The sequence below is a fragment of the Nannobrachium achirus genome (genome assembly GCF_963921795.1).
Source record: "Nannobrachium achirus genome assembly, chromosome: 5".
Lineage (NCBI taxonomy): Eukaryota > Metazoa > Chordata > Actinopteri > Myctophiformes > Myctophidae > Nannobrachium > Nannobrachium achirus.
The window spans coordinates 17,799,957-17,825,709 of NC_137814.1; the positions used below are offsets into that span (position 1 = coordinate 17,799,957).

Consider the following 25,753-nt stretch of genomic DNA (forward strand, 5'->3'; position numbering starts at 1 on the left):
CTCTCCACACCATCAATGCAGTTTTTACTATGGTGAAAGAAATGCAAATGCTCCCTTTCCATGCCATACCTGAAGGCAGCATTCAAGAGAATTGCCTTGTCCAAACTCTCCTGAACTTGAATGCAGCATCACTATGGTGAAAGAATTGCCCTCTCTGTGTAGAAATCCATGCCGCTACGCTACATCTCCAGTATTGACTTGATTATGCTTAGTCTAGTGTGGTAAGTACCGAAAATAGCCGACCTCCAAGCTCACTCAACGCATCGCAGCGCAACGCGTTGTGAGCTTGGAGGTCAGCTATTTTCAATATTTTCACCAATACAAAAGGCCCTTTTAGAAATGTCAGCCCCTGCCTCTCTAACATTCTCTGCACGTCCCTGGCAGCAGTCGAACCTTAGTAGGCTACCTTTCCCACGGCTGCACTGGCCAATAAATGAGGAACGTCGAGCATGCACCTCACGTCCACTCTGATGATCAGGTGCAGGCACAAGCTGAATATAAGCATAAAAATAATCATAGAGTGCACACACTGTTGTTATATCTCCCAGTCTTCATCACAGACATCAGATTTTAAACGTTTAAAAACAGTGCGCAGACTCCATTATTATTATTTAAGCTCTCTGGCCAACACCTCACTGAGCCGACTGCACACGTGTACACGCATTTCTCTCTCCTCCAAAATACACATAGGCCTATACACACACACACACACACACACACACACACACACACACACACACACACACACACACGTGCGCGCGCGCGCACACACACACGCACGCACGCAAGCACGCACGCACGCACGCACGCACGCACGCACACACACACACACACACACACACACACACACACACACACACACACAAGGGGCGTCACAAGGGGGGGAGTGGGAGTTACTAGGGCCTAAGGTGGAGGAGCATGGAATCATTTTGCCGCGCTGCAAGCTTGTAGATCTGCTATTTTTGAAAAGTGAATATCTGTAACTCAAATTTTGCTTATGGCGGGTCCCTGGAACTTAATATTTTGAGATGGGGGTCTGTGGCCAAATATGATTTTGGGGGTCCTTCACATGAAAAGGTTTGAACACCACTGACATAGAAACATATATATCTATATGTATATTTTCTTTTAAAAAAAGAACTTAGAAGGATTTGAAATATTCAAAGACTTTTTCACGATTTTTCAAATATAGCAGATCTACAAGCTGCGAGCTTGTAGATCTGTTATTCTTCAATAGTTAAAGCACAAAATAATGCGTAATACGCATGCACGCACACACACGCGCGCAAACACACGCACACACACACACGCACGCACACACACACGCGCGCGCGCGCACACACACACACACACACACACACACACACACACACACACACACACACACACACACACACACACACACACACACACACACCAACGTAATGGACAGCATGCACAAAGCTGTTAAATATACTGTACACAAACAGTGCACATAGATAAAGTATTATTATTATGGCTAAATATTATATTAGGTAAATAAGTGTCTCAAAAGACAGGACTGTAGCAAGGACTGTGCTTGTACCGTGTGCTGTGGAGTGGCCATTACGTCAATGCTGCTGCGGTGGCACATGTGCCATGAAGCCCATAATCCCAATACTATCTCCCTCAGATAAAGTGGATTCTCCTTTGGCTGAGTGATGGATGTTTCGTTTCCCTAAAAGGAGACCAGGGTTTGAATCTGCAACGTCACATCAGACTGTCTGTCTGTTGCCCCCACCTCTTGTTGGTAGACAGTCTACAAAAGCATAATAATTCAACCCATCCTGTTGTAATGTTCCCCACACTTTTGGAGCTGTGTGGAACACAAGCTCCCTATACGTGGCCGTGTGTGTCTGTGGGTGGGTGGGTCTGTCTGTCTGTCTGTCTGTATGTAGCCTCTGGTGTAGCCTGACTACCCTGGGTGACCAGAGAGGTGCTGTTGAGTCTAGCCTGCCCTGAGCATCAACTGCAATACACACACCCCCACCCCACACACAAAGGCACCCCCCCCCCCCCCACACACACACACAGGCACCCCTCCCCCCCCTCCCCCCCCCCCCCCCACGACCACCGCTCAGTTCACACACACACACACACACACACACACACACACACACACACACACACACACACACACACACACACACACACACACACACACACACACACACACACACAGCTCCACTTCGAACAGAGGTTCGTTTTTTTTCAATATGCTGAGTTGCTGACCATGCCCAACAAAACTAATCGCTGACATGTTGTTGTTGTTGTTGTTGTTGTGTGTTAATATGGATTTATTGTGGAAATTCTAGAGATGTGCCGATTGATCGGTGAGTAATCGCGATCGGACGATAATGCCTCTATTGGCTTTGATCGGTATCGGCTTTGCCGATCTACAAGCTAGATCAGCTATTTTCACAATATTCATCTGTGGGACTGAATGTAAGCTCAGCTTCAACTCCTACAAGTTGAATTGGATAATAAAGGACCTCAGCCTGCAATCTCCTATAATGTTTATACTTAATATACAATGTCAATGTTTTGTAAGAAGAATCATTAAATATATAAATGCTGCAATAAATAGAATAATTTATGGATTCGGCGCTGTGATCGGGAATATCTGTATCGGCAGATACTGATATCGGCCCCAAAAATCGCAATCAGAGCATCTCTGGGAAATGTTATACTGTCTTCACTGCAGGGAAGTGCTGGCCATTGGGAAAACCGGGACAACTCCCGAACGACCGGTTCATTCAATAATAATTCAATAAGATGTCGGCCTTCGTTCCATTTTGGGGGCTGGGCGGCCAACAAAGTAAATCGTCACTGTCGGGCAGAAACCTCGTATCTCCAAGTTTCAAATTTGTACAAAAGTAGTGAAAACAGCAGATCTACAAGCACACAACGCCTCGCGGTGCGAGGCGTTGTGTGCTTGTAGATCGGCTGTTTTCACTATAGTTTAAATCATTTTTTTAAATAAATACAAAACAAACGGTTTTGGACATACAAGGTTTCCACCCGACAATGTTCATGTAATTGGCCCACTGGCTTGTCACTTGTCATGATCTGAAATGGCAAATCTTTGAGTAGCAGCAGCGCTACAGAGAGGGATCTCTCTCTATAGCGCGCAATGAGGGCCTCTTCAACTCTTTTTCCCGGGCTGAATCAGGGGCCCAGCATGTCCCTGCTTCACTGTATAGTTTGTTGTATAGGCTGCTACTGAATGTATCCCATGTTGAACGGGGGGCTGTGAAACCGAATATCCCTCTCTGGAACAATAACGTGAAATCTAATCTGATCAAGAGTGTCCTTATTGGAGATGTTAAAAACAGCTGTATTCGAACAGTGCACTCCATGTCTCTGTGTACACAGAGGATACACACATCCTTTAGACACAACCTACTGTATAATGACACTATAGGTGCAATCAGCAGTGCACCAACCTCTGCAAGGAGGCATGCCCTATACCTTCCCCGTCTTTCTGTCTGTCTTGGGCATGTGAGGACAGTGTGTGTGTGTGTGTGTGTGTGTGTGTGTGTGTGTGTGTGTGTGTGTGCGTGCGTGCGTGCGTGCGTGCGTGCGTGCGTGCGTGCGTGCGTGCGTGCGTTCGTGCGTGTGTGTGTGTGTGTAAAAAAGCATGGGGGAAGGGCCTGTAACTTGTCTACTTCAAAGCTGCAGGCATAATAAATATGTAGCCTATTTGTATGCCTTAAGGGGTCATGACATAAAAAAGAATTAAATATATTTTTTGTGGCTATTTTCACGTTTCCTGACCTCAATTACACCCCAAAAAAATGAACATTCAACATTCAGTGTTTTTTCTGTAATTTGTAGTTTTTGGAATAATTAGCCTCAAGTGGGTTCATTTGCCCCTGGACATACGCATCATCATCCAGGGGAGGATGTGGTTGTAGGTGAGGGTGAACGCAACAACTGAACTGGTAAATGGTAAATGGTGCATTAGAATGAATACAAACACAGTGGAACGTTCCAAAGGTGATACACCCTCCCCTACAACCACATCCTCCCCTGGATGATGATGCGTACGTCCAGAGGAAAATGAACTCACTTTTCTAAGCCTAATTATTCAAAAAACTACAGATTACAGAAAAAACACTGAATGTTTTTTTTTTTGAAACATGAAAAACACAAAAATATGTCCCATTATATGTCATGAAGCCTTTAAATCTATATCAGTTAAAAAAGAAGAAGAAGAAAAAATATATATGTAGCCTGTACACCAAAAAGTTTTACTTACTGGTAGCATGTTTTCCTGGGTGAAATTAGCATACCAAAGTGATGAGTTGGGTGACATCTGGCCAATACGGTTTGGTTTGACACAACAGGCTTTTCTGATGTGTTGCACGTTGACGAGGAGGACAGGATTTACAGGGACAACCTGTCGGTTTGCAACTTGAACGGTGCTGAGGTGGTAGCTGGAGTAGACATCGCACCTCTCGGACATGTCTCACAGCACAGGGTCCGCTTCTGATGGTGCAAGTCAACCTACTACAATTGAGAACGCACATCCACATTCCATTGTCAATCATGTGAACCTGAACTACCAGGAATTTTGAAAAGCAACGTGACAGGGGAGCCTTGTAGATCTGCAATTTTTTTTGCTACTTTTGCAAATTCTTGACAATTAATGACATGCCCAAAACATGTACACCAGGTTAAAAGAACTATTTATTTCAAAAATAAAAAACCCAGTTTTAGCCTCAGCTTCTTCCACCATAGGCTAGAGCACACGTGGCTTAAACTTGAAGGAGTCATCAATCAAAATACAATGATGGTTTTAGGAAAAGCAGTTTTAGCTCCATGTAGACATTCAGCCAGGGTCTTTGGAGTAACCCTGCCTGGTCCAATCTAAAAACAGGCCCACTCCCCTGGGCTTTAAAACACTGACCTGAAAATGAACCCTGTCACTGCCCCAGATACCCCAGGAAACAGGATATTTGACACGTACCTCTCATGGCCCGTTTAACCACACATCTTATGTCGACATAACCAACTGTTTGTCACATACTGGGGGTAGCTGTGCTGTTGGAAAGACAAACAGGAAGAGAGGAAGTATTTAAAGCTGCAGTCCGGAACTTATCAATATCTTAATGAATAGATGTTAACCCAGTATAGTTCTCTTGTAAGCTCAAGGGGTGTCAAGGACCCAATTCAACATGCTATAATATACCCTACATTTTATAAGGCCATACATTGTGTGTGTGTGTGTGTGTGTGTGTGTGTGTGTGTGTGTGTGTGTGTGTGTGTGTGTGTGTGTGTGTGTGTGTGTGCGTGTGCGTGTGCATTGTCCTTGTGACTGAGGAGGACCAGGAAAATGGTTCTGGGATGTCTATTTCACTTCAATTAAATTGGCACACACACACACACACACACACACACACACACACACACACACACACACACACACACACACACACACACACACACACACACACACACACACACACACACACTGTGAGTAAGCAAGAAAGAAAGAAAGAAAGAAAGAAAGAAAGAAAGAAAGAACATTATAAACGAGTCCGACATGCCATAGGAAGGGACCAGTTGAACAGACCCCAGTTCTTACTAATCTAGATCGTTACTGCAACCTAGCGACAGTTGTGGTGTACTGCATCGTGATATGTAGATAACAACCAGTCGGTCATGTGAACAGGATAAAAGATAAATAGCCTAAAGGAACGGATTTTATTCTGACTGTTATTTAATGGTGGACAGTACGTAGGCTGCACAGTGCTTACCCTGTTAAGAAGACACATTCTGTGCGGAGCAAATCAAATACCTCACTGCAGATCTGGCTGTCAGCAGACATGTAAAATTAATAAGCCATTGTTCACAGCCAGTGGAGGAGAGATTTAATGTTTTGCTACGTGCCACAGATGTTGGCTGGTGTGAGATTAAAATAGAACGACGTGACAGTGTCCTTCTTTCTTCCTTTCGCATGACAGCATTCCACAGCAGGCACCAAACACCGTCATATAGTCAAAATGTCTCTCATATATTGCATGGAAATTCCCATCAGCGTCGCTCGTTGTCATGTCGTAACATTGTCATGCAGAAAGAGGAAAAACATGTAAACATAAATGCCGTTTCCATGGGCCAGGCCTATGTTTAATAACATTTGATTTATTTATGACAGTTTATGGCCTGTGTGTGCCGTTTACTGCGGGGTAAAAAAAAATCATTATTATGCAGTAGGCTACAAGAGTGCTTCGTCCAATGATCCCGCCGTTGCAGTGTGTGTGTCGCAGGCTCACGACGACGGCATAAATGACACGGAACGGCACGGATGTAAAGCCATGATGTAAACAGGGGGCGGGATTTATTGTGCCTAGCCTGCGGGCGTTCAGCCAATACCGTGCCGCGTCTGTCAGAGTCCGCGGCTCCCATTGGTCCTCCGCCGCGTCAATCCGGTGCCGCGGAGGCAGGCACGGCTTCGAGGCGCAGCCGAGCTTCGCAATTATCGTGACTACGTAAAAGGGGGAAAGAAAAAAGGAAAAGAAATATGATTAATCCAAGGCGAATTATGGGGTCTGGATGAGAACTGTGCCGAGGTCTACTGTAACGAGGCATAGCGGTTATTATTGTTATTATTAAGACAACAGGACGTTCATTCAAATCAAATCAGATGCAGCGTCTGACGAGCAGGTGCTGTGTGTTCTAATCATTACGCAGCGGGGGTTGTCGCTGATCTGGACGTCGTTTCAGCACCGGACAGCGACATTGAAAACGCCAAGGGGATCTTAAAGCCGGGTAAGATGATGGCAACTGACACCCGTTCTGCTCAAATAAAGGAGGCTTGTTGAGTGTCATCTGTGCATTTGTGTGTTTTCAAACAGTTTGACGTTTTAGAATCACATTACATGTTACCGCATTTCTTATTTATTTACAGTAGCTTGCGTGACGTTTCCTCCTCCTCTGCAGAGCTTCGAGGCTACTACTGTGTAAATGTGATTATGGAGCGGAGCGCCTATGGTTGCTCCACTGACTAAATCAATGCCCTTGAAAATAACGTGTGCGTGTGTGTGTATGTGTGTGTCAGTGCGTGTGCGTGCGTGGCAAGCAACTGCGCAATAGTCTTCCCCTGTCATTTTATTTCATCTCTCTCTCTCTCTCTCTCTCTCTCTCTCTCTCTCTCTCTCTCTCTCTTCTCTCTCTCTCTCTCTCTCTCTCTCTCTCCTTCCTATAGTCCATTCGACCCTTGCTTGGCTCGGGGGCGATGATGCTCGACTAGATGACTTATCAACAAGCACCACGGTAGCAGTGATATATAGCAGCCAGGCAGCACCACCTCCTCTCTCTCTCTCTCTCTCTCTCTCTCTCTCTCTCTCTCTCTCTCTTTCTCCCTCCCTCCGTTCTCTGATCTCCAGTCCCTCCATCTACTCAAGCAGCCATGGGGAACCGTGGCATGGAGGACCTGATCCCATTGGTCAACAAGCTGCAGGACGCCTTCAGCTCCATCGGCCAGGCCTGCAACCTGGACCTGCCGCAGATCGCCGTGGTGGGCGGACAGAGCGCCGGCAAGAGCTCTGTGCTGGAGAACTTTGTTGGCAGGTAAGGTAGGCGAGCCCTGCAGGCATACATGCATGCATGCAGCGACCACCAGAAATAGGATAATCCCCTCTCTCGTTAACCTTGCGGATTAGCGTAGGGACTATAGGCACAATCTCTTGGGCTAGCAGGGTTCACAACACAACACACAACAGCTTTGAGCGGTGGTGGACAAAGTGCTGAACTCCAGTACTTGAGTTATGCTCCTCCTGCTGTCATATGCATTACTCTATCACAGGTGAAAGCTGCTCACAAGTGCTCAGTCAAACTCTACTTCAGTACTTGCTTTTTGTCAAATAAGATTCATTGGAGAAACGAGTACAAGATGAAAGGTAGGCTAATACAGAGTAGAAATCTCCAGGAGTACTAGTAAAAAAAAGGAAAAAAACAAAACAAAAACGTTTTAATAGCAATTTTTAGCTGTGTTAAAAGGTAGACATTTCCAGAAAGTTTCAAAAAATGCAAGCTCGCCGCGTGTCACGATGCAACACGTTGCGAGCTTGTAGATCTACTAGTTTAGCTATATTTGAAACAGGGCAGAGATCCAGGAGTTCCGAGTTGGTGTTGGCTAATGCACACTCTTTTGCATCACATGAAACAGAGTTTCATTGGTTAATTTATAATTATAATGTACCTTTCCCCTCCTAGAAATGTAGTGGAGTCAATAGTACAATATTTGTCTTTGAAATGTTGTCGGGTGAAAGTCATAAATATCCAAAAATACACTCAAGTAACAGAACAGTGTTTGAGCAATTGTATTATGTTACTGTCCACCACTGGCCTTAAGTAACTGCCGTTCCCAGTTTGCTGTGTGCATGGCTGATGTGCACAGTTTCAGCTTGATGGCCCCATTCTCTTCTTTTTTCCCCCCACCACCACCAGAGCGTGGACGTCACCGTTTTATTTTTAACAAGCAACTGTACATACAGCAGGGGAGGCAGTATTTGGGTTAGTGCTGCTCTTCAGGGATTTCAGCCCATTCAGAGAGAACTCCAGGGTGTGCACTTTCTGCAGCCCAGGACGTTGTACGTTGCCTCCACTTCCCTATACAGCTCCATTTAAATGTTGCTGTTCAGCATCCCCTTTGCGTCTAATACCTGTTATTTATCCCGAATAAAACAAACTCCCGTCATAACATGATGAACCATATTTTTCAGCAGCACATGCAGCAGCAGTCTTTTCCTTTTTTTTTAAGAAGCATGCATCACTCAACCACATTCATCCTACATTTATTCAGCAGTATAGCAACTACCAACTGCTAAATACGTTGAGACAGTGATCATGTATTATTCATCTAGGCCACTGGTTCCCAACCTTCTCTGGACCACTTGAAAATCTTAAAGTAAAAAAAATTAGCTTGTAGATCGGCTATTTTTGCTATGTATATGCATTGTGGCCCTCTGGAGTGAGTGTGAAAATGTAGTGGCCCTCTCCATCATCAAAGTTGCCCACCCATGTTATAGCGGTATGTGCCCTGAACCAGTGGTTCTGTCAAGGACCCTCAAATGTATACTGTATGTATGTACCATTTGGCCGCGGCCACCCCATCTGAAAAGATTTGGTGCCACGGACCCCCAAAATGCGTTGTGACTGTGAGCTTTTTAGATTGGCTATTTTCAAATAGTCAATAGTTCCCAACCTTCTCTGGACCACTTTAAAATCTTAAAGATATTGTGCCGTGATTGGCATATTGATGCGGACCCTATTAGGGTAATGTTAACTCGATAGACTCATACACCAGTAAGACGCCCTAAGGGCGAGAAGCTCGCGCTGAAACAACAGAGATTGACACAATATGTCCATACATGGGCATTCCCAGCAGACATGGGCTTAATATTGATGACATCAGGGATCTCCATATATGGGCATAAAAGTGGGGGCAATTGCCGTATTACCTCAATATATATTATATACTGTGATGACTGAGGCATAGTCTTGCTTAAATTGATGTAACTGATACCATACTGATGGTGACAGATGAAGGTTCCACAACCACGTTATGCCCACAGCTGTTGCAGCAAGACTATTACTCTGTAAAGATCCTGAGTGTTTATTTAACCCACTAAGAACTGAGTCCCATTCTAAAAATGGCTTTTAAAATTAGTAGTTCTCACACATTCAAGACTTTTCAAAAAATTGCAGATGCACGAAGTGATGCGCTGTGAGCTTGTATAGCCGCAATTTTTGAATAGCCAACTCCGGGAAAAAATCTAACATTACACAGATGGTTTCCAGGTTTTTATTAACACAGAGAATGTAAAAAGGAACCTGTATGTCTAGAAAACACCAGGATGCAGTCATTGTAACAGAATGTCATGTCACCTCCACCTACTGTACAACAATTTCTCACCACACGAAAACAAGGTAGTTCAGTTCCATGATTTCTCTAACGTGCTTTGAAGATGACTCACGTCGTAGCCTGAGGGGAGTGCTTGCTAAATGGAAGACTGTTAAATTCAGTCGTCCCCTGCTGTGTGCTCGTAACTCCCTTCTGTACCGTGTTCTCTATCAGTGGAAAGAAGCACGAACAACGCTTCACAACTTGGTTTAACCCTCTTTAACCCTGGTGTCTCTTTTTGGTATGTCATGATAGATGTTTGAAATATTACCCCAAAATGCATCATTTGAAGTGCTGTTTGCTTGTAGATCGGCTATGTTGCTCAAGTGGTTAATTTTCACAACTAGAAGCGTAATTTTCACAATTTTCACAACTAGAAGCGTCTAGTCGGCGACCTGGCCAACTCGGAACAACGTAAATAGGGAATGAATGCCCCGCCCTTTAATGCAAACCCCATTATACCTGTTGTCATAGGACCCGTTTTGACCATCTGTTTGCCTGTGTCCATTTATGCCCATATATGGAGATATCTGTTATCTGTCTGTCTGTCAGCGTCCATTTTATGTCCATATATGGAGATCACTGCAGATATAGTTCTGGGTCCATTTTATGCCCATATATGCCCATATATGGAGATATCTGTCTATTTGCGTCCATTTCACGCCCATATATGGAGATCTCTGAATCTGTCTGTCTGTGTCCCTTTATGCCCGTATATGGAGATCTTTGTGATTCTGCGTAAATTTTATGCCCATATATGCCATTTGCGTCCATTTTATGCCCATTTATGGAGATCTCTGTATCCGTCTGTCTGTGTGTCTGTCTGTGTCCCTTTATGCCGTATGAGATCTCTGAATCTGTCTGTCTGTGTCCCTTTATCCATTTTATGCCCATATATGGGGGCATTCATTTTATGCCCATATATGGAGAACGCGCGTGCCCGTGGGACGAACGGTTCTCATATGGGGGCATTCATTTTATGCCCATATATGGAGAACGCGCGTGCCCGTGGGACGAACGGTTCTCGAGATACGCGGATTACCTACATACATACACACTCACAGAGATTTTTTGTTGACTCATGTGGCGTACGTCTGCCCATATATGCCCATATATGGAGATATCTGTCTATTTGCGTCCATTTCACGCCCATATATGGAGATCTCTGAATCTGTCTGTCTGTGTCCCTTTATCCATTTTATGCCCATATATGGGGGCATTCATTTTATGCCCATATATGGAGAACGCGCGTGCCCGTGGGACAGAACGCGCGTGCCCGTGGGACGAACGGTTCTCGGAGATCTCTGAATCTGTCTGTCTGTGTCCCTTTATCCATTTTATGCCCATATATGGGGGCATTCATTTTATGCCCATATATGGAGAACGCGCGTGCCCGTGGGACGGAACGCGCGTGCCCGTGGGACGAACGGTTCTCATATGGGGGCATTCATTTTATGCCCATATGGAGAACGCGCGTGCCCGTGGGACGAACGGTTCTCGAGATACGTGGATTACCTACATACATACACACTCACAGAGATTTTTTGTTGACTCATGTGGCGTACGTGATGTCAGAGCCTTTTATGAAGTGATGTCACAATGAGTCAGAGCTTTCGCCGATTTCCTCAGAAACAGCCTGATGTCAACAATCAACCCCGCATAAGGAGATTCCGAACGTTTCGCGCCGGTTTGGGAAAACCGCGCGTCGGGTCGGGTCGAGACCCGGCACTGCACTCCGTGCCGTGGCCATATATGGGGGCATTCATTTTATGCCCATATATGGAGAACGCGCGTGCCCGTGGGACGGAACGCGCGTGCCCGTGGGACGAACGGTTCTCGGAGATCTCTGAATCTGTCTGTCTGTGTCCCTTTATCCATTTTATGCCCATATATGGGGGCATTCATTTTATGCCCATATATGGAGAACGCGCGTGCCCGTGGGACGGAACGCGCGTGCCCGTGGGACGAACGGTTCTCATATGGGGGCATTCATTTTATGCCCATATGGAGAACGCGCGTGCCCGTGGGACGAACGGTTCTCGAGATACGTGGATTACCTACATACATACACACTCACAGAGATTTTTTGTTGACTCATGTGGCGTACGTGATGTCAGAGCCTTTTATGAAGTGATGTCACAATGAGTCAGAGCTTTCGCCGATTTCCTCAGAAACAGCCTGATGTCAACAATCAACCCCGCATAAGGAGATTCCGAACGTTTCGCGCCGGTTTGGGAAAACCGCGCGTCGGGTCGGGTCGAGACCCGGCACTGCACTCCGTGCCGCGGCGGGGAACGCGCGTGCCGAATCTGAAGCCGGTGGGACGAACGGTTCTCGAGATACGCGGATTACAAACACACACACACACACGCAGAGACTTCTCGCATTTATAGATAGATGTTCTGCAATGTGGTTTTATTAGTTTGGTTTTTTTTTGGTGACAAATTGGACAACTTTGGTCAGCAGCATCAGTCAGGTCCAGACTGCCCCTGAGCCCTGTGAGGCTGAGTAATGACCCATCTGTCCACAGCTGCTGGCTCCAACACTGCTGAGTGGACAAGATGTGGTGGGCTCATCCTTCTTTTTCTTTTTTTTTACTAAGCCATCTTCGAGGAGAGTCCATGCAGTGATCGATAAGCGTGTTAATCAGGTGCCTCACAACTCATGTGTGAGATTGAGTTGTGACAGCTGGCGAGTGATTATAAAAAATACAACCGCGATGATCTGTGTGTAAGTTATGGTCCATAGAACAGGGGTTTTCAAAGTGGGTGACGACGGGGCACCCTGGGGTGCCGTGACGGCAGTCCAGGGGTGCCTCAGAATAATTTGATGATATTTGGAATTCAGCAATATCACTACACCAACCTTCCCCCCTGGAATAGGGATACTGGGTTTCTTTCAAGTGGTTAAAAGTCAAGTATAAAGTTATTTTCAGTCAGTTCTGATGGAAACGGATATTTCTCCGTGACCTAGCCTACCGTATCTCAGGTGGAAAGATGTGCATATTGATATTTGCGTCGCTTATGTAAGAGTCTTAAAATTAGCAGTGTAATTCAGGGGTGCCGTGGATGAAAAGGTTATTTACAGGGGGTGCCCTGAGTCAAAAAAGTTTGAAAACCCCTGCCATAGAAAACAGGCTGTTTTGAGAAAACAGGCTGTTTTGACCAAACGTGTGATATGGGAAAAGAGGGCGAGATATATGCATTTTTCTGGAGTCAGGATGAATACTTCCAGTGCCGGAAATCGCCGGATGTAGTATTCCACGAGGCATCATGGGAAATTGAGTCCTTACACTCACTCCCGGCTGCGTTAGTGCGGGAGCTATTGGTTACCATGGTAGCCAGTTAACACGTCAGGTAATGTATTTTACAGTGATAGTGGAGACACACACAATACAGACAGAGAGAAGGGGCATGACATTCTGTAAATAGTCCGGTTCGGCTGGCCTGGAATCGAATCAGGAATCGAACAAAGAAACGTATGCACATACCTTATAGAGGTATGTGCCCTGAACCAGTGGTTCTGTCAAGGACCCTCAAATGTATACTGTACAGTATGTATGTATTTGGCTGCGGCCACCCCATCTGAAAAGATTTGGTGCCACGGACTAGAGGTCTGCGCGGGACTGATTTTTTAATCCCGCTCCTGCCCGCTCCCGCATCATTTCTGACCACTCCTGCCCGCGCCCGCGATGATTTCATTTTTGACCGCCCGCAGACAATTGCTGTCCGCCGCGGGAGCCCGCAACATACAAATTATGCACGTGACAGCGCGTCCAACAGCCTCCCTCCCAAGAATGCACATTGAAATCCAAAACCATTACCAAACAAAAAAGTGTGCGTGATGAGAACAGCATATTTGTGACGGACTGACGGTGGCGTGAGAACAAAATAAGAGAGAAAAAGAGAGGAAGAGAGAGAGAGAGTCAGAGGGCGAGCGACGGAGCCTGCACAGAGAGGCGAGAGAGAGAGAACTTTACGGAGAGAAAGAGACTCCAGTCCACGTACTGTATGTGCGAGCGTTGTCCTCACTCAGCAGGGGGAATTGCGTTCTCTATTCAGATCTTGACTTGCTAGAAAAGGTACATTGATGTTTGTATCTTATCCATTGAGATCCAAAACCATCAGGACTAGTGTGCGCGGCAGCGCGAGAGAGGAGCATTGTTAACAGAGGTAAAGTGTTTATATTGCGATGGGACATTATAGCCTATAGGCCTATAGTTGTTAGGCTATTTAGGTTAAATAGTGAGTGACGATACCGCCGCAACTATCCGCGCACCGGTTAGTGTGAGAACAAACGAGAGAGGGAGGGAGGGGGAGATAGAGCCAGAGAGAGAGAAAGAGAAAGTCCACGTAGCCTACTGTATGTGCATGCTGCGTGTTGTCCTCAGACTCAGCAGGGGAGGGAAATTACGTTCTCTACATATTCACATCTTGCTAAAGTAGGATAAAAGCTTATTGCGGGAGAGTGCGGGATTTTGCGGCGCCCGCCGAGTTTATTTTGACCGCATGTCCCCGCCCGCGGAGATTAAAATATAGCCCGCGCCGCAATACATGGCGACGGGTCCTGCAGGTCCCGCGGGAGTGCGCTCCCGCTGCAGGCCTCTACCACGGACCCCCAAAATGCGTTGTGACTGTGAGCTTTTTAGATTGGCTATTTTCAAATAGCCAATTTTCTTATAGGGCTTAAGTGTTTAAACTCATTTTTTATTTCTCCGGGGAACCCCTGGAACCTCAACCTGACTTCATGTCAGAGTGTTTTCATGGTTCCTTCTGCTGTCAGTGGGTGGATGTGTGGGCGAATGTAAATTTACATGCAGCGCTTTGGATAAAGGTGTTATATAAATGCTCCATTTACCATTACAGTTACAATTTAGGCATTTAGCAGACACTCCAGAGTGACTTACAAGTGCAAAATCAGATTAAATGTCACAAACCCTATAGTCAACAAAGTAGTCTGTCAAGCCAGCAATTCCACAATAGTTATTTAGTTATGGACGTACATCTGCTTTACTCCTATCTCATTTTCAGCACTTCTGTTGCATACATTTTGTGAACCAGCAGTCTGGTTCAAGAGACTAACCCATTTAGGCCTAGAATTATTGAATGCTTTAACCAGTGAAAAATAGCAGATATACAAGCTCACAGCGCGGCACTCGGTGCCGCACTGTGAGCTTGTAGATCTGCTATTTTTTGAAAACGTGAAAATGTGTGCAAATCTTTGAATATATGTGTGTTTTCAAAGCAAACGTTTGTAACTCAAATTTTGCTTCTGGGGGGGTCCCTGGAACTAAATATTTTGAGATGCGGGTCCGTGGCCAAATACATATCAGTTTGGGGGTCCTTCAAATGAAAAAGTTTGAGAACTACTGACATAGTAGTCTCTCAAGAACAGGCTAACTGAGCTCCATTTAAGTGAAAAGGACCTTTTCTTTGACGATGGCTGGCCAGATTGCTGACATAGAAACATAGGTTTTTCCAAAAAACCTTAGAAGGTTTCAAAAGACACTTATAGAATCGGGTCCAAATTCAAATTTTCACGATTTTTCAAAAATAGCAGATCTACAAGCTCGCAGCTGTGAGCTTGTATATCTGCTATTTTTCAATAGTTAAAGCATAAAATAATAATACACAATACCCGTTCTGAATGGTTAATGACTAGGATACCAGGTAAATATCAAACCTAGCTAGCATTTATCTAACCAACATGCAGCCTAAATATTTTTGGTCAGGCAAACAGTCTAAATAACTAGGGGTGTAACAATATAGTAACTGCATCGAAAAATCCATTTTAACTTCAACAGTCAAAGTGTGTCAATATGTAAACAGCAACATATCGTATCTTTTGGTTTGTATCGTATCGTTTTGCAATGCAAATAAACGCTATCGAATCGTTTTACAATGCAAATAATCGTTATTGAATCGTTTTACAATGCAAGTAATCGGTATTGAATCGTTCTACAATGCAAATAATCGATTGTATCAATATACTGTAAATATCAATAAGTACTTGTGCGTTGTATTTAGCTATTTTAAGAAGAGAAAAAGAAAAAGAGGAGTTTCATTACTTTTACATTCCATAGATCGCACTTGGTCCATCGATAAATGTGTGTATTTTCTGTGTTCATGTCAATGTGCGAATTTTTCCATATGTGTTCAAATATAATGTCCATGTACAGTATTTGCCAGAGAATCACAGTTTACTTAATAAATGTTTCCCTTAAAAACCTGTTCGCACTGATTTAATTAGTGTATTGATTTTAAATCATTAAATTGTATCGCCATGAATTAACAATATCGTCCATGTTTCATGATATGTATCGTATCGCTGTTAAAATGTTGTTGCACCCCCTATAATAATAGTTACCTACTTCCCCCCGCGAGGGAAATTCAGTATTTTCAGCCCAACCCAGCTGATTCGCTGCCCACAAGGAGCGCATGAGCAATTAGGGGTTAAGAGTCTTGCTCAGGACACACATCGACATTGCTACCCTGACCTGTAATCGAACCTGGGACAACCAGGGGGTCTGGTTCCCCAGGCAGGCTCCCTAACCATTAACTGATGTTATCAGTGCCCCTATAAATAACTGATAACTTAATGTGAATGAGTAACCAACATACATTTATCTGCATGGTACAATTTCTCTATACAAAAAAGAAAAGAAAAGGGTGACAGAAGCGACACAAGAAGGGAGGGAAGGCTGGGGATTTGAGGTGGAGTCTGAAGAGGTGAGGTGTCAGACTGCGGCGTAAAACGAGGAGTGAGTCTGCAATCCTGACTGGGGGGGGGGGGGGGGGGTGGCGCCTTCACAGTTTGGAGGTCATGAAGGAGAAGAGGATGCATGGAATGATAGCCAGGGTGTTTTTAGGGAAGAGTCTGAGGGACAGATATGTCCTGTGTTCAGCTAATCTCTAACTATGAACTAGAAATACTGTTCCTACGAAACAGTGTGGGCTCGCATGGAACACCATGTATGGGCATCAACAAGTGCGACCTGATATAAATAAGGCGCGCTCTGCTGGCGCACAATTATAGCCTTGCAACAGCGAGAGTCTGGGAGTCCTCCGTAGACAGCGCTTTACGATAACGTAGTTACTCACTTTGACTGACAGGTTCAGTCTACTATCCTATCAAATAAAGGCATAAAAAGCCCAAAAACAAATCTTTAAAAAAAAACACACACACACATCATCAGCAGAACAGCAAATACGTCTTTTCCAGACAGAAATTCCAAAGGTGCAAACTGTTGTTCATGCATTTTTAAGTTATGAGATGCCGTTGATTTCAGATAAAAGTTCGCTTAATACAGCTTTTATTTGCGATTTGTAAACTCGCGTCGGGTATGGGGGCCACCATGTTTGTTTTCAAAATGTTAGAGCTGTAGCAGCCGCTCGACCAATCAGGAGCGTTGTGAGGCGGGTCGCTCCAAATGCAGCCATTTGATTGGAAATTGAGAACCTAAGTTCTCATAAAGAGACTCGATGGGAGGGACACCAGACCGAGAAAGGAAACACATTGGTGATGACGTAGCTCGGGATGGCCGTGTGAGGCTAGCACAATTAGGCCATACGGGCCATACATACATTAGCCAAACCTATGTAATCACAGACGGGTAAAGGGTGACGTCAAAATATCGAGGCATAAATAAGGGCCACGAGAGGGGCCGGGCCGTCTATGCCCAAAGCCAATCAGATGGGCATAAACGGGCATATGTCCGAAAATCTTGAGGATTGGTGAGCTTCACAAGACATTTCAGCCAACCAGACTATAAAATGGGACAAACTCCATGTCATGATTGGTCAAGTTTTACGTGACATCATAATATCTTACTATGGGTGCGTTCGGAAATACACACCGGGTGTGCCCTCAGTGTAGTGTGTGCAGTGGGCGGTGATGTTGTAGAGTGCATTCAGTGTGGCTTATTTACGAACGACCAGTTAAGGGAAAACTTCTTGAAAAGCAGCAGTTGCTAACGTTGCTATTGATAGGTAATTTAATTCATAACATTGGCCTACCTGCTCTTAGTTTACACGTTGATGGGCGTGTCACAATAAAGCCCAAATGACCAATGAAGCAGCAAATGGTGCATTTTGTTATCATTTCCTACGCCATTGTTCAAAGCTGAGAAGCGTGTATTACGAACCGTGTGTTTCAGCATTGTGTGATTTCACTGGATGTCTGTCTTTCCTCAGGGACTTTCTGCCCCGTGGGTCTGGTATTGTCACCCGCAGGCCCCTGGTTCTGCAGCTTATCAGTGCCAATGCAGGTAAGTGCACGCACGCATGGCGCACCTACACACACGCACGCACGCACGCACGCACGCACGCACGCACGCACGCAAGCACGCACGCACGCACGCACGCACGCACACACACACACACACACACACACACACACACACACACACAGATACGTTTGCTCTTATTTTCCTGTGATGTACACTCAACTCCCACACGCTGTCTCACTCTCCCACAAGTAACTAAGTAGTTACATTTACTTACTGTACTTAAGTACAATTTTGAGATATTTGTTCTTTACTTGAGTATTTCCAATTTCCAATACTTTTACTTCTACTCCATTGCATCTCGGATCCAAATATTGTACTTTTACTCCGCTACAATTATTTGAAAACTTTAGTTACTAGTGACTTTGCAAATAAGTATAATGTAAAAAATAAAGTATTTTGGTGTTTGTGCATCCTAAGGGTGTCCTCACACCAAAATACCTATGAGAGTGGAATCCACGTTCCGCCAATGCATTTCAATGAGAGTGAAGCGGTTTCATGCCAGCAGAGGATTTCTGCGAAAAACGCTCCCTTATCATTGAAATGCATTGGCGGAACGCAGATTCCACTCTCATAGGTATTTTGGTGTGAGGGCACCCTTAGGCTGCAGCCACACCAAAATACCTAGAGTGGAATCCGTCAATGCATTTCAATGAGAATGGAGCGGTTTCATGCAGGTAGAGGATTTCTGCAAAAGAAAACGCTCCATTCTCATTGAAATGCATTGGCGGATTCCACTCTAGGTATTTTGGTGTGGCTGCAGCCTAAGGCTGCCCTCAGACCAAAATATGGTCGGCAGTGGATAAACTCTTCTGGTGCGCTGCTGGCAAAAAACGCAGAGAGCATATTCCGTCCCAAAGCCAGTGACGCCCCTGTCACTCACTTCCCGCACCGCCCTCCCTCTCTGTAGCCTGTTACACTAGCGTAGCGATCCTCATCATATTTTACGTGTCAACTCTATAATGGACAGGCGAAGGGTACTCGCCCTTGCTTTATTGGAAGGGGAGATGCAACAAGCTAAAAAGAGAAGAGTTTGGGTGCACGAGACTCTTGATCAAAACAAAACATCTCCCAGTCCCTTCCTGATTCTCAGAATGTTACGCCTTCGACTCACCCGATTGGACAGGGGGGGAAACCAGAATCTGCGTGGAGAATTTCTTTGCTCCAGCATAAACGCAAGGTCTGCGCGGAGCGCAGATATCCTCCACTGACATGAAACCGCCGCCATCTCATTGAAACGCATTGGCGGAACGCGGATTCCACTCTCGTAGGCATTTTGGTCTGAGCCCAGCCTAACAGTGTATTTCTGTAAAACGGTATTGATACTTTTGTAAAAATAAAAATAAAATCCCACCACTTCACACCAGTAATGAGTAATCACTGTCATTTTGCGTTTCCACAGAGTGGGCTGAATTCCTGCACTGCAAGGGGAAGAAATTCACAGATTTCGACGAGGTCCGCCAGGAGATCGAGGCAGAGACTGACCGTATCACAGGGGCTAACAAAGGCATATCACCTGTCCCTATCAACCTGCGCGTCTACTCCCCTCATGGTACGCTACACATCATCATGTAATATCATTAAGATACGTTCAGTCAAGACCACTCATGAATGGATTAAAATACCTTTCAATTCATATAAAATGAACAATACATGACCCAGGCCAAAAACCCTAACAGTTATCTGAAGAATCTGTGGTTCTAACACTTTTTCCGTGTCAAGGAAAAAGGTATTCAAAGATTTGCACAAATTGTGAAGATTTTACAAAAATAGCAGATCTACAAGCTCATTGCGCGACACAAATGTGCTATGAGCTTGTAGATCTGCTCTTTTTGAATAGCCAAGGTATAAAATGACACGGATGCTTTCCCGGTTTTAATGGGTTGAATTGGCCCCAGAAAACGATGGTTTGGTGATGAAAAGTGATGACTCATCACTTTTCATCACTAATCACAGTTTTGTGGGCGTTTTCTGGGGCCTTTTTTTCTGGGTATTTCCCTCCTATATAGAAAGTCGATGGGAGCCCAACTTGATTTGGCCGCTGTGGCGACCCCGAAGGTCGCAAACTCGGGCGCCCGAGCTAAATCATTAGAGCATGCCCTGGGCTACATCTGTGCAAAATTTGTCACTTTAAGACAAATTTGCACGAAATTAGCATTTGCTCCCCTTAAGGCAAAGAGGTTTGGTGTAGAGGGGAAAAAGAGCGGACTTAGTACAGAATGAAATTTCAAGTTTATTAGTTTATAAGTATTGACGTTCAAGTGGTTAAATATCTGAAGACACAAATTGACATGAATTCAAATACACAGATGCCTGTGCTGTCAAACAATGAAACTATATGAATCTATGAAAAGGTTGTGGGGGTCCCTGCTTCATCTCTCTCTTAACTAAGGGGTCCTTGGCCTGAAAACGTTGAAGACCCCTGGCTTAGGCAATTGGCACTGGGTGAAAGATGGGTTTCAAAATCGTGGTATAAAAATGTACAACAAAAAAGAAAAAAGAATAGAAGCATGGAGCTGAGACCAACTGTTTCCAAATGTTTCCTTTCTTTGTGCATGTACCATGCACGACGCCACAACACTCATTTGTGTCAAAGTAGGCCATGGCAAGCTGTGAGTCACTGGTTATGTGTTCTGGTTATGTGAACAAATAAATGGCAGTGCATGTTTTCAAAACAGGGTTAGCGTTGCCAATTGGAAACTTGTTGTGCAGTAGGTTGGAATACTACCGTAGGTTGTCTAGATAAGGGAAAATAATTGAATCGGTCTGATGTCCACGAAGGACAAGTAGTATTCTAGCGGCTACACAATAGTACTTCACACACATAGCCTGTGACTAAGCAGATGACCGGTGTCCTTTAAAGTTCACTGCTTTCCCCTGCACGAAGAAAGCAGGCTGACCTTCTCATTGCTGTGTAACCACTGATAAAATATACAGCTCCTTGCGGAACGTTTCACTTAAAAACGGACATTATTAATAATATTGTAATATACCATAACATTGAATCTACTATATTATAATCATTTGGTCGTAACATTCAGTGAGAAAGTCTATTCTCCGCCATGGGAAACCTCTCAGCACCCCACCCACTCTGTAAAATACCTTATTTTTGTCATGAAATAAAACGCACCCACAAATCATAATGTGTATTTTACAGAGTGGGTGGGGTGCTGAGAGTCTTCCCACCGCAGAGAATAGACTTTCAACAACGCAAAACTACCTTTAGTTTAGTGAAGTAGTTTGGTTTATTTTGACTCAAGTTGAGCGCTCGTAGGGGCTGAGAAATCCCGGTCTAGTCATTTAGCGACGGGTCTGTCAGATCTGGACCAGAGCTAGGGGGGCCACAGAGAAGGCCCTGTCGCCCCAAGGAGGCCCCCAAGGTCATCTGAAAGGTTTTAGTTTTAGTCTAGTTTTAGTCAACTACATGTCTTTGATACCTTCTAGTCGACTAAATCTACAGTTGATTTTTTGTCGACAAAAACTAATATTTTTGCGGGCCTTGATGGTGTTGTAATGCCTGATTTTACACTGAGTTGCATGCCGAAAATAGCCAGCTGATCTACGAGTTCAAAAGTGAGCTTGTAGATCTGCTATTTTCAGAGCGCAACACCCGAGCACAACCAAACATAAAATCCCTAATTGGGAGATAAGCGACCGTCAGGTCGCATACACAAACTTTAGAAGGCAATGGTAGCCAATCAGGATCCATGTTGATGACATGACTTTAGAGATACTGTGTACCGCTTTGCGTGATTTTAGGGCAAAATCTGTAGGAGCAGTGTCCAAAAATGTGTTTTGCAATAATCGGCCTCATGGTGGCGCTAGAAGAGAGCCATGTGAGAAATGAGGGTTTGCAAAGTTTGGCATGGATAGGGTCAACGGTGGCGGACTGACAGACTGACAGACTGACAGCCGGTGGAGGTTTTGATAGTAACTGCAACCTGACAGTCACAATGACTAACATCTTAGTCTACTGTATGTATTTATTTTTCACGAAATTGGCAATATATTTAATCTTCGTTTTAGTCATCATAGCTTAGTTTCTATGTCGTTTTCCTCAGTTAAAGAATGTAAGCCGACGGACATTTTTGCGTCATAGTTTTATTCTCTGAAATTAACACAGATTCTACTCACTTGTAGTGTTGAACCTGACTCTGATCGACCTGCCGGGGATCACCAAGGTGCCGGTGGGGGACCAGCCAGTGGACATCGAGGCGCAGATCAGGGAGATGATCATGCAGTTCATCTCCAAGGAGAGCTGTCTCATTCTGGCCGTCACGCCGGCCAACAGTGATCTGGCCAACTCTGACGCCCTCAAGCTGGCCAAGGAGGTGGACCCACAGGGTAAGGGGTGGAGTCAACACCCAAAATACAAAGGAAAATATCCTTGTTGTCGGGGGGAAACCTTGTATGTCCAAAACCTTCCATTTTTTTGTTATTAAAAAAAAGAAGAAAAAAAAGATTTAAAATAGTGAAAATAGCCGATCCAAAAGCTCACAACGCCTCGCATCGCGAGGCGTTGTGTGCTTGTGGATCTGCTATTTTCACTAGTTTTGTGCGACAGTCTTGTATGATGAAGTAGGGCTTTGCTTTAAGAAAAAAACGTACAAGTTTGAAACTTGGAGATACAAGGTTTCTGCCCGACAGTGACGATATAAAGCTGGAACTGGCTGATCATGATGTAACAATTGGTTGTTTTTGTCTCTTTGTGTAACTGCAGTTGAAGCCAGCTCAACTTGGATTGCATGCAGTTTTATGGATTTTGTAGTGGTCTCAAATATTAATAATGAATGTAAGAGAGCAGTGAAGTCATGACGTGACTCGCTCATCCCCCGGTTCATGGAAGTAATTTCTCTATGGAGAATAACATTGAGTCATCTTACAATCGTCTCATGTAAGCATTGTGGTCCAAAAATAAACAAAACGGTGGCTCTGTATGGTTTATGATAGTCATTCACTCATATTTGATAAAGCCTGTTTCTAGCAAAAATGTATCTAATTCGGCGACAGTAACATTAGCGTTTTCTCACCATCAGTTGATTCTTCATATCCATATGAGTCAAACCGCTGAGATAATTTGTTCATGTTTGGAACACAGTTCTTATATGACACGATATGAAAAAAAAAGTCAATGGGAATTCAGAATGGGGGAAAAAAACGTTAACCAGGTAGGATGGGTAAATGACGTCAGACTTCACTGCTCTATAATGATAGTTGCAACCTTTTGCTTTTGTATTGTTTCCACTTGTTTGTTGCACTCAGGAATGAGGACTATTGGTGTCATCACCAAGCTGGACCTGATGGACGAGGGCACTGACGCCAGGGAGATTCTAGAGAACAAACTACTGCCACTACGAAGAGGTGTGTGTGTGTGTGTGTGTGTGTGTGTGTGTGTGTGTGTGTGTGTGTGTGTGTGTGTGTGTGTGTGCGCGCGCGCGCGTGTGCGTGCGTGCGTGCGTGTGTGCGTGCGTGCGTGCGTGTGTGCGTGCGTGTGTGCGTGCGTGCGTGCGTGCGTGCGTGTACACATTTTTAACTATATTTTTGAGGGCCAAATGTCCCTCAAGTATTAGAATTTGAGATTTTTTTTTGTTTTTTTTTTTGCTGGACCATTTTTACAAGAGAAATAGTTGTTTTATGGTTGTTGTTTTTGGGGGGCTTTTATGCCTTTATTTATAAGTGGAGATGGACAGGAAACAGTGAGGGCAAAGACATGCAGTAAATATCGTCGGGAACGGGACTCAAACCTGCGATGCACCGCCAGGCCACATTAGAGCCTAGGGGTTCCGGACCTAGTTGTTTTACGGTTAAAATATATTTGGGAAAATTGTGGAGTTATGCTTACAAGAAAGAAAACGGTAGGGGTTAGTATGGGATTAGATATTTAGAGTTAGAGGTATACCTGATTTACACATAGTTGCGTGCCTGCGATGTGCACTGAAAGCAGCCGATCTACAAGTTCACACAAGTTCACCTATACCTGTATTTACCCTGCCTTTATCCCATTATGACATGGAACGCATATTACGCATAATTACTTAAACATTATTTTATGCTTTAACTATTAAAAAATAGCAGATATACAAGCTCACAGCGCGGCACCAGACTTGTGGATCTGCTATTTTTGAAAAATCGTGACAAAAGTCTTTAAATATTTTTGACCCGATTCTATAAATTTCTTCTAAATACTTCTTCTAAATCAGTGGTTGTCAAACCTTTTCATGTCAAGGACCTCCAAAATTACATGTATTTGGCCGCGGACCCCCATCTCAAAATATGTTGTTCCAGGGACCACCAAGAAGCAGAGATTTGTCTATATCTGCTATTTTTCAATAAGCTAAAGTATAAAATTGGATGCTTCCCAGGGTACCTCGGGGTGGTGAACCGCAGTCAAAAGGACATCGACGGGAGGAAGGACATCAAGGCTGCCCTGGAAGCAGAGAAGAAGTTCTTCCTTTCCCACGCCTCATACAGACACTTAGCCGAGAAGATGGGCACCCCTCGTCTGCAGAAGACCCTGAACCAGGTCAGACGGTCCTTCTCTGCACGCACTTTACATGAGTATCCCGCAAGGACCCCCCACATTGATTCGTGATAATCTGAAGAAATTTTGGGTCAAGGGTGGGATGGTTAACTTAAACTGTCTTCTTCAATGTTAAATATCAGACGTCTTTTACGTGTTACATGAGTTTTTACATGTGAATCTTTTTTTATTTTTTATTTCTCCAAAAGTAAAACTTTCAGAATCAATCTACGGTTATCTACAGTGTGTTCTATACATTTCAACCCTGATCGTGAGACCAAGATTCATGTTAGGGGTGGAACAGTTGATCGAACTAATCGTGCATGTCTGGCCACGTGAGACTAGCCTGGTTTCCAGACCTCAACACCACCTCCTGGTGGTGGTGTTGGATATACGAGACGCAGTGAGGAATTAGTCTGAGCAACGCCAGGCAAACGCGAGACTACTCTGCTCGGTCTCCACTACACAGCATGTGTGAATGGACTATGGGCGCTGTGGAAACCTAGAACCAGAGGAAAGGGTTATTTTTTTCTGCAGAAGAAGAATTTAACTAGCCTGACTGACACTCAGCCTGAACTGACATTTTGTTTCACTCCATTATTTCAGTCTGAAAGTGCTTCCATCTGCAGCAGTTTCTGGGATGGGCGTTGCCAAAGAGGCAGTCTTCTACGATTGGTTCACCGCCTGACCAATCACCACAGTAGTAAAGCAGATGACATAGTTGTTATTGGTGTTGTTATGTGGCTGACTAGCTTGTTGCTTGCTACTTGCTAACCAAAGAAACAGTCAGAATAGGAGCGCTACGAACTAGTAATCAAACACAACAAAACATGTCTGCTGCTGATGTTTCATTGCGAGATCAATACGATCCCATGTTACCGCGGCGGGCGACGCAATGTTTATGTTTGGGAATGTGCGGTACAGTCCGGCGGTGATGCTGGGTTACTTTGAATCGCAAAAAGCGTCACCAGACCTGAATCGCAAATATATTCTTAAAGGGGCGTGGCTAGCGATTCAGGGT

At 44.6% G+C, this 25,753-nt stretch overlaps 1 protein-coding gene across 1 annotated transcript in view; it reads left to right on the top strand.

Moving 5' to 3' along the window:
* Positions 1 to 7,432: 7,432 nt before the first annotated feature.
* Positions 7,433 to 25,753, top strand: part of dnm3b (dynamin 3b) — a gene marked incomplete at both ends in the record, with an annotated part of 61,038 nt that continues 42,717 nt past the window's right edge. The window contains 6 exons of the mRNA XM_080725589.1: positions 7,433 to 7,593; positions 18,121 to 18,194; positions 19,615 to 19,764; positions 22,353 to 22,556; positions 23,475 to 23,573; positions 24,575 to 24,735. Of these exons, the coding sequence (XP_080581715.1) occupies positions 7,433 to 7,593; positions 18,121 to 18,194; positions 19,615 to 19,764; positions 22,353 to 22,556; positions 23,475 to 23,573; positions 24,575 to 24,735 (849 nt within the window). The remainder of the gene's footprint in view (positions 7,594 to 18,120; positions 18,195 to 19,614; positions 19,765 to 22,352; positions 22,557 to 23,474; positions 23,574 to 24,574; positions 24,736 to 25,753) is intronic.